The sequence below is a fragment of the Camelus ferus genome, chromosome 14 (assembly GCF_009834535.1).
Source record: "Camelus ferus isolate YT-003-E chromosome 14, BCGSAC_Cfer_1.0, whole genome shotgun sequence".
In the NCBI taxonomy this organism is placed as follows: Eukaryota; Metazoa; Chordata; class Mammalia; order Artiodactyla; family Camelidae; genus Camelus; species Camelus ferus.
In genome coordinates this window covers 14,419,523-14,435,724 of record NC_045709.1, presented here as the reverse complement: position 1 = coordinate 14,435,724, position 16,202 = coordinate 14,419,523, and the positions used below count along the sequence as shown (strand labels likewise).

General features: G+C 38.0%; 1 protein-coding gene and 1 long non-coding RNA gene across 2 annotated transcripts in view; one reads left to right on the top strand and one right to left on the bottom strand.

Annotated features, from left to right (window-relative positions):
* The window catches only part of SPART (spartin), a 31,987-nt gene extending 24,113 nt beyond the window's left edge, over positions 1 to 7,874 (bottom strand). The window contains 1 exon segment of the mRNA XM_006182647.3: positions 7,731 to 7,874. Within this exon segment, the coding sequence (XP_006182709.2) occupies positions 7,731 to 7,785 (55 nt within the window). The 5' untranslated portion in view covers positions 7,786 to 7,874.
* A 4,663-nt stretch (positions 7,875 to 12,537) lies between these two features.
* On the top strand, positions 12,538 to 15,975 carry LOC116668559. The gene is made up of 3 exons (XR_004325700.1): positions 12,538 to 12,899; positions 13,223 to 13,278; positions 15,266 to 15,975. It is a non-coding gene; the product is annotated as an uncharacterized LOC116668559 (long non-coding RNA).
* The last annotated feature ends 227 nt before the right edge of the window (positions 15,976 to 16,202 follow it).

Sequence of the window (16,202 nt, the reverse complement as noted above, 5' to 3'; positions counted from 1 at the left end):
CATTTAAAGGTATATAACCAAGAAAAATGAATGAATATATACACCAAAACAGGTACAATAATATTCATAACAGCTTTATTCACAAAAGCCAAAAACTTGAAACCACCCAAATGCCCACCCACAGAAGGGATAAATAGTGGCATTTTTACACAGTGCAGTAACACACAGGAATTTAAAAAAACTGATGCCTGTAACACTGATGAATCTCACCAATTCTTTGAGCAAAAGAAGCCACACACAAAAGCCTTCATACTGAGACTACTATACTATGATTTTACAGGTAAAAGTGAAGAACAAGCAAAATTAGTCTATGATGACAGAAACAACACAGTGCTTACAGGTGGTGGTACACACTTGGAAATGACACAAGGGTACCTTGGAGCACATAGAAATGTTCTCTACCCTGATCCGAGTAATTACTTGGGTGTATATATGTGTAAAAAATCATTGAGCGATAAATTTAAAATTAGTGCACCATATGGCACTTTAACGTATCCCTTACTAAAATAAATACCAAAGCTGTAACTGACAGAGGATGAAGAGTCAACAGTACTTCAGTTCTGAAAAAGGAGGCAGACAAGTGGTAACTAACAAAACAGACCTGAGAAAGCTGAAGCCTACACTGTCAGTCAGGAAATCAGAGAAGCAGCCCCATTTACAGCACCTCCTAGAACCTCCAAAAGGCACGGGAGCTGATGGGATCCAGCCTTCCTCTGAAAGAGGGAGTAGAGGGAGAGCTGGGAGAAAGGACTGATTAAAAGCTATTTACAAAGTAAGACTCTCAGACCTCTCCTACACCAAGCACCCGGGACACTATTTCTCTCTAGCCCTGAAAGAAGATTGGATGTTGTAATTCAAAAAAGCATAAAATAAAATGTCTCTGCATGGGACTTCCAGGCATGATTAAGGGTAAATACAAAAGCAGGAGGATTAAGTGAAAAATTACATCCTGAATACTGGACCTTCAGCCTTCTCTCCGCAACTTGGTTCTTAGAGTTCTAGCAGCTGGGTACCACTCCAGAGAAAAGGTATGTGCGTTCTCTGAGAAACCTGACCCCGACCAGGAGGAGAGATCTAAAGACAGTGACACTGAGAGTTTTCCAAGGAGAACTGTCCAAGCAATTAACTCTTGAAAGAAGTGAAGGTTGGTAAGTTCTACCTCAGAGTCTCCAATTAACTCTTTAGTGCCTCAATCTTATATATAAGAAGACTACTAAGAATCAGAAAACAGATGAGGAAAACATCTAGTATGAAAGAAAAGAAAAATAACAATGCAATTTGGTTGAAATGGACAATATGCTGGGAGAAGAACATTTCAAAAAACCTTTATACCAACATAAAGAAAAATATAATATTGCATCTATAAAATAAAAACAGGACATACACATACAAAAAAAAAAAACCCCAAAAAGAACTAAAGGAGCTTTTAGAAATTACACACAAAATATCTGGAAGGAAAACTTAATAGAGGGATGAGAAGAAAAGGTTATAAAATTATAGAAAATGTCTACAAAGCAGAGCAAAAAGAAAAAGAGATAAAAATTGGAAAGGACATATAAAAACATCAGAGAGAACTCAGTTTAGGTTGAATATATGAAATAATTAGACTTCCAGAAATAGAGAATTGATTTAAAAAATTATGGGTAGAAGAGTTAAAGAAATAATTCAAAAAATTTCCCAGAACTGGAAAGCATGAAATCCCAGATTGAAAAGACCAGTGGACAAAGGATGAAAAAAGATCCACAACGAAGTTTCAGAAAACTAGGCTCAAAGGGACCATCTTAAAAGGGTTTATCCAAAAAAGAAAAGAAAAAACAGAAACAGTATCATTAATTTACACTCCTGAGTGAAAGTAACTTCCAAACCCAGCGAAGTAATTGCTCGGATATTATACCTGTTTCTTAGATTCCATGTTTGATGAAAGGAATCCCAAGGCTGAAGAAAGGAGTTCACAAGATGACAAATATGCAACCAATTCATACCAGAGCAGAGGACAAACTCTAGAGAAGATGTCTTCAAGCAGCTAAAATTGACAGAATCCCTAATGCATTTGAGAAGAGATCTACACAACTATGGGAGGATTCAGGTTTAATTAGTGATAAATACACAGTAAACTAAGGAAATAAATATCAAGACAATTATTAACTCCAGGGAAAGCAAGATGCTGAGCTAGAAAGAAAAATAACTGTATGTACCACATATTTCAGTTTTGATTAATGTCATAATAATTTAATAATGAATCTTGATACATTGATACAAGCAAAGTTATGATACAACCATATTCAGAAGATGGGAAGATGGATAGATAGAATGTTTATGTACATGTGGTATAGAATGGAAGACCTAAAAATCTCATCTTTCCCAATAGGAAGTTAATGGGTAACGCCTAACACCAAAAAATAGTGGCAATATAAGCATCCTGTTTAGAGATGACTCTGTCTAGAAAGGCCAAAAGAATTGGTAAGAAGATTGATACAAGCTATCTTTGGGAGTAACAAGTGAAGCTGGGGTAGTGGGAACTCTTTACCGCAAGCCTTATACAAATATTTAATTCTCAGTAATATGTGCACGATAAAAAAATTACTTACTAATTTTTAAAAAGCAAGCTGAAGCCTAGCAACTGTCTAATAGAATTACTATGTTAATTAACTGCATATGTAATTTAAAATTTTCTAACAGACACATTTAAAAAGTAAAAAGAAACTTCAGTGATATTTCATTTATCCAAATACATCCAAAATATTGTTTCATCATGTAGCCAATATATAAATTATTAATGAGATAGTTTACCTTATTTTTTCACATTGTCATAGAACCTAGTGTGTTTTACGCTCAAAGCATATCTCAATTCCAGCCACCTTCATCCAGAGCGTTCAATACCCACAAATGCCTACTGTTATTGGACACTGCAGCTTTAGTCTTTTCCTGTGATCTCGTTAAAATTTATGACAGGATAATTTAAAGGATTTAAGGCTGTTTTAGCAACAATCCACATTATAAAGGCATCACTGAAAGCAGCCTAACCATGCTTTCTTACCTGAAAAACAAACAGATTTTTCAACCTTATCATGTAGCACCTTCATGGTAGTGGAGAGAATATATTTAGTCCCCAATTCAGAAAACATCATATACAACTGACCATAATCAGCCCTTACTTGCCCTACTGCAAATCCACTGTCAAATTCCCTGGAAGTCTACTTTAGAACGTCAGTAGACTGCTTCCCCTTTCCACAGATCCTTCCCTTTCTTCCTTCAGAAATCAGTGGATAGGAATTCCGCACTCTTCCTTCCTTAGGGTACAAGGAGGATGAGAGTTCAGGAAGCAAGAGAGCAGAAGTCAAATAGCCTTTTGTGAGCTGATTTGGGAATTTAACCAGCATTAAGTTTGTCCAATTGACTTGAATAGGGTCTTGAACAACAGTGGGCACAGCAGGGCACCTGCTTTTTTGATACGTGCCACAAGACACCACTATTACCAAGGCACCATTTACAGAGTGTTTAAAGTGTGCAGGAGACTATGCCAGATGTTTATTTCATTTAATCCTTACAAACTACTGTTACTACCATTAGGTACTTGGCAGAGAAAAAAACAGGTTGAAAGCCAGTAACTGCCTTAGATCACATGTTTTTGAAAGACTCTGGAGCTAAGAATTATTTTCCCATTTTTAAAGGGTTATAAAAACAAGGATATGCAACAGAGATCGTATGTGACCCACAAACCTAAAATATTTTACAATCTATTACCTGGTAATTTACAATAAAAAAAAGTGTACTAACCCACTGCCCTCGATCACAAAGTTACAGTTCAATTTCAAAACTAATCCTCTAAATCAGAGTTTCTCAATCTCTGTCTGATTGACATTTTGGGCTGAATAGTTCTTTGTTATAGGAGGCTGTCCTGAGCACTGTAGGATATTCAGCCGCACTCTGATCTGTATCTACTAGATGCCAACACCCGCCTCCACCTGCCATGTGACATCAAAAATGTCTCCAGACATTGCCAAATGCACCCCGGCAGCAAAATCATCTTCACTGATAACCACTGCTCAAATAGTCTTCAAATTAGGGAATGTGTACCCCTAGGGTACATGAAGACTTGTCAAGGAACATGTTCCAAAAACATACGTAATTTTAAGAAAAAGGATTCCACAGATCCCTCTACTTCCACTTAGTTCTCCTCACTAACACTGGTCTGCCTGGGAATATGCCTGTAGTCCAGCTATCACACTGTTGTTTTTCCTCTTCCAAACTCCTTTCACAATCTTCTCACTTTACAAAAAATACCTCTTACCCATTCCTATTTTTACTATGGTGTATTCCTCAGAATGGAAAAGCATGGTAGGATGGAACAGCCCAAAAAAGTCAGCGTTGTCGATTTCAACTTAGGCAGAACTTCAACTACCCATCATGTTAAGATATAAATTTCCATTAAAATTCTATTTTTCATATTTAATTATTCTTTTATCAAAATCCATCCAGTATTATGCTGTTCTGACCATCGATTACTACTTGTAAATATTCAATCCAGAAGAAAAATAACTCCTAGAGTTACAATCATAGGAAAAATTTTAATTTTTTAGTTTCAATTTATACAAATATTTTTATTAAAGACAAGTATAATAGAGAATCAAAAGCTTTCAAGCATAAGTACATTATATTAAGGTCACATTCTGTGGAGGTGGGTAAAAATGAAAGTACAATTTCAAGAAAAAGGAACTGTGTATGATATTACATATTTTTAAAACTGATGGTGATGGATACAAAAGTGCAATATTATACTCTTTGGGATATAGTTAAAAGTACCAATTTTATATTAAAATGCCAGGATCTATACAAAGTGGGAAACTGTATCCTTTCCAAGTACATAATAGTATGATGCAAAATGTTATAAATTAACCTAAACGTGTGCAAGGGGGATAGCTTTACAAAAATTATTTTGGGGGTTCATAAGCAAATTAAAAGCCCTACTCTAAAACCACTCACAAGTATACTATACCACAAACAAAACTCACATGGTCTGTGGCATTTAGAAGCACCATAATTTACTACCTTTTATTAAGCTCTTTGGATGTACTTGGCACTGTTCTATGCTCCATTTAATCCTCTTATCTTTGGAGAGTAAAATCTGATTTAGAAAATATTTTTCATATATTGAGCAGCTTGCTTAAAGACTAGTAAATGAGCTAGTAAACAGAAGTGAGATTCAAAGAGCCAGGCACAGTAGATATTTGTCAAGAAAATTAAATGAAATGTCTGATGCCAAAGCTAAACCTCCTACAATGCTCACAAGTTAGCAGACTGTGGGAGGGGAATTTGGTGTTTCATGGTAGAAAGACTTTTCACTCAAGCTCTAAAGAATAGACAGCATTTAAAGGCAGAAAGAAGGAATGATAAAGGAATCCTACGTAGAAGCAGTATTACCTTGCATATGTCTTTATTTCAGCGCTTACTTCACATAGTGTTTTGAAAGATTTCCTAAATACTGTGTCACTAGAGGAAAGGGGGCCGTGGCTATTTAAAGCGAAGGCAGGCGCGCGCGCGCGCGCATAAGAGGGGGGTGGGGAGCGTGATTCCATGGGTCAGCAGCAGCTGAACAGCCTTCCTTGCTAGGCACCTCCACTTTGAAGACAGAAAAAAAATTAGCAGGGAGAAGAGCCTGGATATTTATCAGGTGAAATGTAGTTGGGAATCTCAGCGTAGAAAAAGTCAGTATTAAAATATTATGTTTTTATTTTGTGATTGCTCTAGGATTTGCTTTATTCTCAGTAGCCTCTGAGAAAATTCATTTCACAGGGATAGGGACTAGAGAATGGTGACTTAAAAAAAAAAAGCCTATCATATCCCTAACCTCGTTAAGTACTTATCAAGTGTCTTGGAAAGATAAAAAATTATTACATGGTTTCACGCTTTATCTTTTACAGTTGAGAATAGTAAAAGTTTTTGAAATGTCAATCTAAAGTATTAAAACAGTGCCTACACCACTATAACCATCTTAAATCACAAATCAAAACGTGGCTCCAGCTACCAATGGCGCATTTATTTTTTAAACTTTTTTTAACTTTCTAATAAAAGAAGTAAAATGTTACTTGTTTCAAACATAACCATGCGCGCGCTTTAAAAACTATTGAAGAGCAAAGGTAAAACTCTGAACCAAACACTTATTTCAATCTCGTAAACACTGAAAGTAGTAACAATTACGCTAACGGTCAAATCACAAGCAGTGTTTAACAATAGTCATTTATCTCCCGACAAGGAGCATAAGTTGCTTTAATGCCCGCCTATCTGGTGGCCCTTAACCGAAAAAAAAAGGAGAGGTAATTTTTCCCGAAACCTGTAACTGCCTCCTGTAGCATCCCACCCTATTCTAGCTTGCTAGGGAAACTATAAACATTGACTTTCCTGAAAGCCCCACAGGTAAGAAACAACACACATAAGAGAAAAACTGTTTCAAACAGGTTTCATATATAAGTCACCAAATGAAGCCTGTTAATGGAACAAGAGAATGAGTTAATAAACAAACAAACAAACAATAGCTCCATTTACAACGGGGGGCGGGGATTCTTACCTTTTGTTCAGCTTTTGGAAATTTCAAAGAAAATTGTTGAATTCTTAGATATTCAAAGCCCTATTTCACAGGCAACAACAATCCTGAAGGAGAATTCATTAAATTACAATACAACAAAGCAAATCTGGAGCATCCAAGAGACAGAGTGAAGCAATTCACTACAATTGCGGAGTGGAACACTGGGCCAACCCCACAGTAACGCAATAATGCCGTGTCACGAAACTGCGCATTTCGAGAGAAACTTTTTCCAGACACAGAAATTAAGTCGGAGGCTCCTCTGCAGCGCTTAATCCCTAACAAACAGACGAATACCTGGACTCGAAAGAGGACTATCACGCGTTACCCATCCCCAATGTTGCTGTAAAGAACGGTCATCGAATTTTCACGAAGCTGTATGCGCTGGGTTAGGGTGAATAATCGCTGCGATTTTCAAAGCCAAGGTAAACAGCAGGGGGTGGGGGGCGTAACAATGGTCAATAGAGACGCCCCTAGGACGACTGTAGGGGGAGAAAGGCAGCGATCTCCATCCCGACAGTCAATAGGGGAGGGGGCCTACGGAGCTCGAAGATTCCGTAAATACATGAGATGGGGGTTAACTAAGAACAACTTCTCTAACTATTCTCTCCCGAAACCTCTCCCTTCATCGAAAGTTTCATCTCTGAGACTAGGGTGGGGGCCCGAGGCCTTCCCGGCCCTTCCCGCCCAGCCCGGCAGCTCGCGGGCCCAGGGGGCCCACGCCACCCGCCCGCCGAGGGGGCCCACGCAGGGGCGACTCCGTCCCGCCGGCCGCCGCCCCACCTGTGCCTTCCAGGCTCCGGCGCTTCGGCGCCTCGAGAAGAGCTCCCCGCTCGGCGGCCGCAGCTCAGGGCCGGCTCCCTCAGACGGACGCCGAGGCCAGGCGCTCGGCCGGGACCCGCCCGCGGCTCTCGGCGCCCCGCACCCGCGCGACCGCACGCCGCGACTGACAAAGCGAGCCGAGCCGAGCCGCGCGCTCCGCAGCGCGCCACGTCACGCGGCCGCGCCGCCCCGCCCACCAGCCCGGCTCCCGCGTGACCCGAGCGCCGGCGCGCAGCCCCCGCCGGCCGGCCTCCACGTGACGCCCACTCGGGCGGCCTGCCCCCGGGCTTGTGACCGCCTGCCCGACCTAGGTTCTGTCCACGCTGACCTTCCAGATGGCCTCTGGGGAGACGTCCGTCCACTGCGAACCCCTCAGTCGCCATAAAACTCGGGGGTAGGAAAGGATCGAGGGCGGAAGGCCCCAAGAGAACCTCCTCGGCGTGAACCCCCGACCAGGGTCTCCCGGCCACGTGGACAGCCTCCGCGCTTGCGCAATCTCTCACTGTCCGCGGACCCTGGGCGGCTGGGGGGACTGGGCTAGAGCGGCGGGCGGTGGGAGCCCTAATGGGTAGGGGAGCCCTGTGTGCTAGAGGTCTGTAGCACTTTGGTAAAAAATGTTAAATTCCTGACGCTTAAGGATAAATAGCAAGTGTGCTAATGCCATTTAAGATTATGGAAAGCTGAAAGGGGGAAATCAAAGTGAACATACTTTATTTTTCTTCAACTTTCTTTGAAGTTGGTGAAATATTATAGATGTGTGGACAGGGAATGTTGCCTGCCTTTCCAGTTCTGCAAGGATCAAGCCAATGCAGCGGCCCCCGCCCTCCTCCCCCCAATTCCAAGTGAGCCCTGAGGGGAGTTCAGGATGAAGAAAAACTTAAAAGGGCTCTGTGCTTTGGATACTGGCCCTAGATAGTTAAGATGCATATCTGAGGATTAATGAGCCCAGACTCTTGCATCTTCCCATACATAGGAAAGCACTAAGATAATTAACTTTAGATGGTTGTTCTTTGCAATTAGCAGCAATCTTTTGATGTTCAACTACTTTAAAAAAAAAAAAAAAAAGTCCTGTATATCCTGGCTGCTCCTTTCTCTCTTCAGAACAGTGCCTCAGAGTTGTCAGAGAGCTGATCTCCTGGGCAACAGTCCTCAGTAAGATCACCAAATAAAACCTATCTTGCATCTTTTAGGTTGTGTGTTTTTCTTCAGTCAACAGATGACAGATTTTATGCTTTAGAATAGACCTGCCTTTAAAAAGTAATATACTAAAACACACATACATATGCATATATATGAAGTGCCCTGAGCTTTTAAGATGAGCAAAGTGACTTGTTTAAGGATGGCAGTGACTTAATTCTAGATGAATTGTTACTCCCCTCAAACAAAATTAATGATGGGGAATGTTGGGTGACTACTGGGGGAGTCTTTTAAATTTAAAATTTGGTACTTACCTTTCTGAGAAATCTCAGAAAAATAACAGCCAGCTATCCCAAAGAGAAAAACCTATTTGAAAGATATACAGTAATACAATGTTTTTAAAGATTTTGCTCTTATACACTTTAAAAGAATTCTGAAAAACTATGACTGTGTACCCTCTCTCTCATTTTTAGATTGAGCATCAAAATTTGTCATCTCACTTAAATAGTTGCAAAGGATGCAAACTGTTAAATTGACATTCTACAGAAAAAGTTACATAACTCTTTCAGACGTAGCCAGTGGGAAAACTAAATACCAGACAATTTTATATACATCATCAGTTTTTAAAACTACATTAACAAGCTTTTCTTTAATAGGAGGAAATTTTACATCATTCCTTTTTGCTCTTGAATTCATATTTCCATATCAATTGATGAAATTTTATCCCAACATAATAGTTAGGTATTCTGGTTAGATATGACTCCAAAATATAAGAAAATGGTAAACTGTACTTCATCAAAATTAAAACCTTTTGCTCTTCAAAAGACATCATCAAGAAATTGAAAATATAACCCATAGACTTTGAGAAAATATTTCAAATCATTGTACCTTACTTGTATTTCAAATATATAAAGAACTGCTAAAACCTAATAATTAACAAGATAAGTAATAAACTTTTAAGTGGGCCAAAGATTTCAATAGACATTTCTCCAGAGATTTACCAAAGTCCAGCAAACAAATGAAAAGATTCTCAATGTCATTAGTCTTTAGAGAAATGCAAATCAAAAACACAATGAGATGTCACTACTTATGCACTAGAATGGTTGTAATAAAAAAAGACAGATACTAACAAGTGTTGTACAAGGATGTGGAGAAATTCAAACCCTCATGCACTACTGGTAGCAATATAAAATGATGCAGCCATTTTTTGATAAACAGTTTGTTTCTTAAAAAGTTAATATGTAGACTTACTACATGACCTAGAAATTCCACTCATAGGTGGAATTGTGGAAATTGTGTAGGCATGTTTTCATTTCACTTGGTTCAAAAAAAATTGAGTGATGCTGCTGTTATAAAACTCCTTCCACTCGTACTTATTTAGTTTGTTTAGGTGGATAGAGTTTCTCAGTTTTAGAATTGGTGCTGAATTGTCTTGTTCTGGAAGTGGAATACATGTAATATAAACAATAATACAAATACCTGTACACACATACAAAGTGCACAAGTATACTTGACAAATGTTCATAGCAACATTATTTAAACAGCCCAAAAGTGAAAACAACCTAAATGTCAACCCACCAATGAATGGATCTTTGAAAATGTGGTATATTCATACCATGGAATATTGTTCTGTCCCCCAAAATGAATGAAATACTGATACATACAACAACATAGATGAACCTCAGAAACATGTATTCTCAATGGAAGAAGCCAGAGATGAACATATATTTCTGTTTCCAGAATTTTTTTGAAAGGTAAACATACAAAGACAGAGTAGATTGTTGGTTGTCTAGTGCAGGGGTTTGTAATGAAATTGGCTATAAATGGGCACAAGGCTTTCTTTTTAGGGTAACGAAAATGTTCTAAAATTAGATTGTGCTGATAGTTGCACAGCTCTGTCACTATAATAAAATCCACCGAATTACACATTTAAAATGAGTGAATTTTATGGTATACAAATTATATTTAAACAGTTAAAAATATCTCCTGGATTGATTATCATAATTATTTACATTATATGTATGTTAAGTTTGTATAAACATTTATTGAACAAAGAGCATATATTTATTGGAAATAGATCTTGAAGTGAAAGGGAATTTTTTCAATTAATTCATATATTTGTGGATGATTATCATTTATTTCTGGAATGGGACAGAATTCAGCATCAATCCTGTCCTAATTTTAATATTTAAAAATGTAAAGCCTGAGAAACTCTGTCCACAGAAACAAAACAAAGTTAACAGAAGGAATTTTATAACAACATTGTCACTCAATTCTTTGGACTACTTCCAAATCATATGCCCCAAATCACTTTATGATAAATTGTTCAAATTTGTTTTTTAATCCAATTGATCCTTCTTCTGTTTTTTTTTTTTTTAAATTAGAAAATTGGAAATCACTTTCCTGCAAAAATATTTGTCACCAAGTGGCTATAGTTATTCACTTCCTCAATTTCTGGGAAGAACACCAGAAAGGCTTCACTAAGAGTGACCATCTGGAACCATTGAGGCCCCAGGATTCTTAGCAGTCCCACACTCAAGGTAGTGGCTCCATCCCACTAGTGGCGGCTGGGCAGAAGAAGGGATGAAGAAAACTTAAAGGGCTCTGTGCTTTGGATACTGGCCTCCCCATGCTCACTTAGAACTCAGCCTCAGCTGTAGGTAGCTGGAGGCAGGAGGAGAAATGCAGGTGCCCTGCCCTCCTAGGCAGACAGCCCTCCCACTGCTAGTGATGGGGAGAGGGAGCCCTGTGCTCTCTGCTGTAGCAATCTGAAGAGGAGGTTCTGCCTCACTGAGCTGGAAGGGTAGAGGGAGGGAGTAGCTCCACTGACCTTCACTGTTCTTACGGAGTTTTAGATCTTTGGGGAAGTGGTCTACAGAACTTCTCATGCCAAATCAATAAGCTGCATTTTAATTGCCCTACTGAAAATGCACAACAAATCTAGAATCAAGCTGAAGTTTTCATCTCTGTGTTTTATCCTGTATAACTTGATCAATTTAGTAGCCCTGGAAAACATTACCACTGTATGTTAAATGATCACCATAATGTGTGTAACTTGGTTAATCATCAGGACCCCTTATTTGCACAAGGTCCTTCCAAGGCAGCCCTTGAAATGTGCTCACATATATGTTTGAATAAAATTCACAGAAAGAAAAAGCTTTTAGCCACAATCAGTTAAGACCACTGACTCTTTGCACTTGACTTTCCTTCCTGTCCTTGGTGTTGACATGGCTGTAGCACTTTGCAGATCTGGCTAAGGACAATTTGAGTTGGTTGTACATTTAATTTTTGCTTTATAACATACGTTTATAGTTGCTTCTGTCTATCATTAAGTTATCACTAGCCGTAGTGTTGTGGCATTGACTTCCAGGAATATCCCTACTCTGCTGGCTGACCCTGTACCCTAACATAAATATGCCAGGCAAGGGTCATACTGCTTTGTGAATGTGTCCTACGGTGCACAGCATCAAAAAGCTGGTGGAGGAGAAACAACGTTTGAAATACATGGAGCCAGAAGCTAATCTATTTAAAATTATTCCAGTCATCAGATTTGTAAAAGTATAAGCAAATAATTTGGTTCTCATCAATGCCTAGTCAAAAACCTATTCCTAATTCTTAAAAGTTTGATGACAATTGTAAAAACTTATATGACAGTATCAATATTGAATTGTGAAGCTGAAATAAACTTTTCTATACTATGGTTTAAAAACGAATCTTAATAAACCATGCTAGAGGAAGAATTGAATTCTCTATTTTTTCTATGGCATAGATTACAAAATCATTTTCATATGAAGAAATAATCAGAATATAGAGCCAAGAAAGGTAAGAAAAAAAGTAACATGGGATATGTTCACTACCTGACTAATAAAAGAGTTATGTTGTTTTTCTGGTGATATCTGTACTATTTGTCAGTTAAAATTTGTAATTTTGGTGATTTTTCATTCTTAATAAATAGTCTCTTTTGTTCCTAATTTTGTTTTTTTCTTACAGAAGTCCACCCAAATTATAAAAGCAGCAAGCACCGCACAACTGGATCTGCCCCTGTTCCTTAGGTTGAAGTGGTACTTGAGATTAGTAAAAAAAATAATTGCTTATCTTTAAAAATATGTAAAAAGCCATTTTAAACATTTATTATATCTTGCTGAGATAATAAAAAGAAAAGGTCAGATAGTCAAAATAGACTAACAAGATTCAGAGCTTTTACCTAGTATTAAACTCAACTAATAATTCCAAGGTTACAGGGGACTACGAGATACTCGAAAATAATGAAGATGTCTGAAACCACCAACCCAGCTTCCCAGGTTTTCCCACACCATCTAGGAACATGCCCCAGCCCAGACCTAGCATTTGAGGTCACCAGGTAAGTATGCCAGGTATTGCACAAACGGAACTACTTCCGTCATGAGCTATCTCCAGTTTATACTTAGAAAATTACATGGTTGACACTGACATTGCCTCTGGGCCATTCCATGTACAGCCATAAATTCCATGTTCACTTACCTTAAACCATCTGCACAGACCATTTCATAGATGGGACTCTCCACTATCTGTCCACCTCTGTATACCTTTGCCCAATTAACATGTTTGCAGGGAGATTTGATTTGGTCATTTCCACCTGGGCATGGAAAGCTAGCAATAATTGGTTACACTTCCAACTTATTTCCCCTCTTTTGTTCCCACCAGATTCTTCTCAAAGGCAGTGCATTCTCTAACAATAGTGAAGGAATTGGAAGAGACAGGTGAAGTCTTTAAATGAAATTATCATTTTTTTCACACCCTCCCCACACTCTATAATATATTTGATTTACTAACATCCCTCCAAAATACCTCTCCTTTTCTATGGTCTTTACCTGAAATATGGATGTCTAAACTTTGCTTTATGGTGGTTTAAAAGCTGTTTCTCCCAAATTGTACTTTGAATTGTCCTTTAATTTGGCACTCTTGAGATTTTTACACTGTGGGCAATTCACCAGAGTAAGATTTGGGGAAGTGAGAGCTGTGTGTTTTTTATGCAAAGTGGGAGAAGTTTGTTGTGTTACATTGAGAAGTTTTAACATGGAAGTTTAATATGAAAGTAGGAAAAGAAATGCTAGGAAATATCCACATAAGAAATTAAAATCTGGAAATTGGTTATTTGGAAACTTTTATCCCGTACCAAAAGTGGTATGTGTGCCCCTCTCTGAAGATATTAATACACTTCACGTATTTGTAGCTGAGTGCCTAAGACCACTAGTTCTGGAATCTGAGTGCCTGGGTTGGAAGCAACCTTCATCTCACAGTTGCTATTACTTAACCACTCTGAGCCTGTTTTCTCATCTGTAATACGGGGGTGTGAAAATGAGACCTACATAGGGTAGTTATCTAAAGTCACTGAAATAACTCATTTAAAGTTGACACTCAATAAACATTAGTAATGACAGCTGCTAAAATCCTTTAATGATTAGCAAAGAATGGTTGTGTGCTAAGCACATTTGAATAATTTTTAAAGTGTAATTTTGTCTTCATTAAGAGTGGTGGAGTTACTTTCTTTTCATCAAGAATTGACTTCACAGAACCAAAAAAAAGCAAATGTGAATACTATGTTAACTCTGTCATAGTGCCACTAATAAAAACATTAATACTGTATAGAATTATTTTGATAACACAAGAGTTCTCAGAAGAAAAATCTCCTTCTTAGTGAATTTCAGGCACGATATATGCCTATTTAATTATTTAGGCATGTAGTATCCACTATAATTACAATAGCTGGATGATCATGTTAAAGGCTTGACTAGAAGCCAGCATTTTAATTAGATGAACGTACTAAAAGTTCCATTGTACGTTATACTAGATTCAGTGTCATCTAGGTTGTCCAGCTTGTTTTATCCACATGCTGAAAATATGTTGTATTTTTTTCTCTTCATCTATTACATGATATTGTCAAAGGGGGTTAGAAAACCCAGAGAGAGTGTCACAGAATTATGAATATTGTTAAAATGAAAAATGTCCAAATTACTTTGGACATGAATTGAGTTAGATGTTGGTACAGCCATCTCGTAAACTGATCTAGGTTATCACTGGTGATGTACCCTAACTGGTCCAAGCTCAGACTGAAATCAATAGGATGACTCAGTGTAAAATAAAGCTCCTGAGAAGTGCACTATGATGAGGACTAATGTGATGATAATATTCCAAAAGTTCTACATGAGGCTAGGTCTATGATCTCATTGTAGTTTCCTTCCCTAAACTGTTCCTATATGAAAAGCATACATTTGATAAAAGATCAATAATTTTGATGTTCTTAGTACAGTATAATTTTCCTCTTGCAGACTACATACTGGATGATGGACAAACGTAGCATTTAAAAGTTGAATAATAAATAGATAAAAGTAATTCCTTACCCATCGAATTGGAGATATGTATATAGGCTTTGTAAATTCCAGATTTCCATATAAAGTAGTCAGTCTGTTCTTAGGAAATATATATATACATATGTATGTATCTATATCCTTTAAAAATAATCTGTTAATTAAAGTATGGAAAACAATTCCTTTAACATTTCTTACTAACCTAATTTGGCTTTGCTCTAGTCAAATTGATACTATTTATATTATGTTATAAAAAGGCTAATGACATGCTCAGTAAAGTACCTTATTTTCTATATATTTATATGCATAACAGGATGGAGTTTAACATCAGACACCAAAATTCTTTTTATAACGAAGTTCTTGTTTTGTATTGCTTCAGGAAACCTAAGCCACTCAGAGTCAAGGTGGGTCCCTCGGGACACAGGCAAATAAAAGACAAGTAAATGGAAGAATACTTGGAGCACTTTGTAATACTGTCACTACAGGAAGAATGAGCAGAGATTGGCAGCGAGTGGATTGGGGAATAAGAAGCCTTGAACACTGAGAAGAGAGAAGGCAAGCAGCCTGGCAGACTGACAAATAACTGAGAAGAAGAAAGTTGCCTCACTTTACACCCGAGGCTGTTTTTGCTATTGGGACGTAAGAAGCCTGAATTTCCTGAATCCTTTAGCGTAGTTTGGCAAAAAATGCTGTGTGTTTTGTTTTTGTTTAATTTTGGCTAGAAATTTAGGGAAGAGACTCAACATCCATCTTGTTTCTGTGATCCAGAACAAGACAAATATGTGCATGATGCTGAACTGAACTAAATTAGGGAAAGCAAAGGCTCAGAAACAGAGGTGTCCTTGGGACCGCAAACCCCTTAGGAATGTTTGGGCATTTGGATGAGAGCATCAGCTTTTCTACAAGAGGTAGAGATGGAGGCTTAGAGGAAATAGTGCTCTTCAGTCAAAGACCAGCAAGGATACACCTGAATTTTGAACTTCTGTTTAAACATTGCTCGTCCTTTTGGAGAAGAAACCTGGAATTGGATTGTGAAAGAACCCCTTGATAAAACAGCAAAGTGGATTCATTTTCTACATTATTAAATTGGTGGATATATTTAAGTATTCCATGTATATTTGTAAAAGTTTTCCAAGTTTTGTGTAATTAGGGATCACAAGCATAAAGAGAAGAGGATATCGTTAGTGCTGGTTGGCCAGTTAGATGTTAGCCATTCTTCTTGAGTATATCACCTATAGGAAAGCTGAAGAATGGCTGATGTGATGAAAAATGTGATGAATTGCTGGTAAAGTTCACTGTTCACCAGGAATTCATTA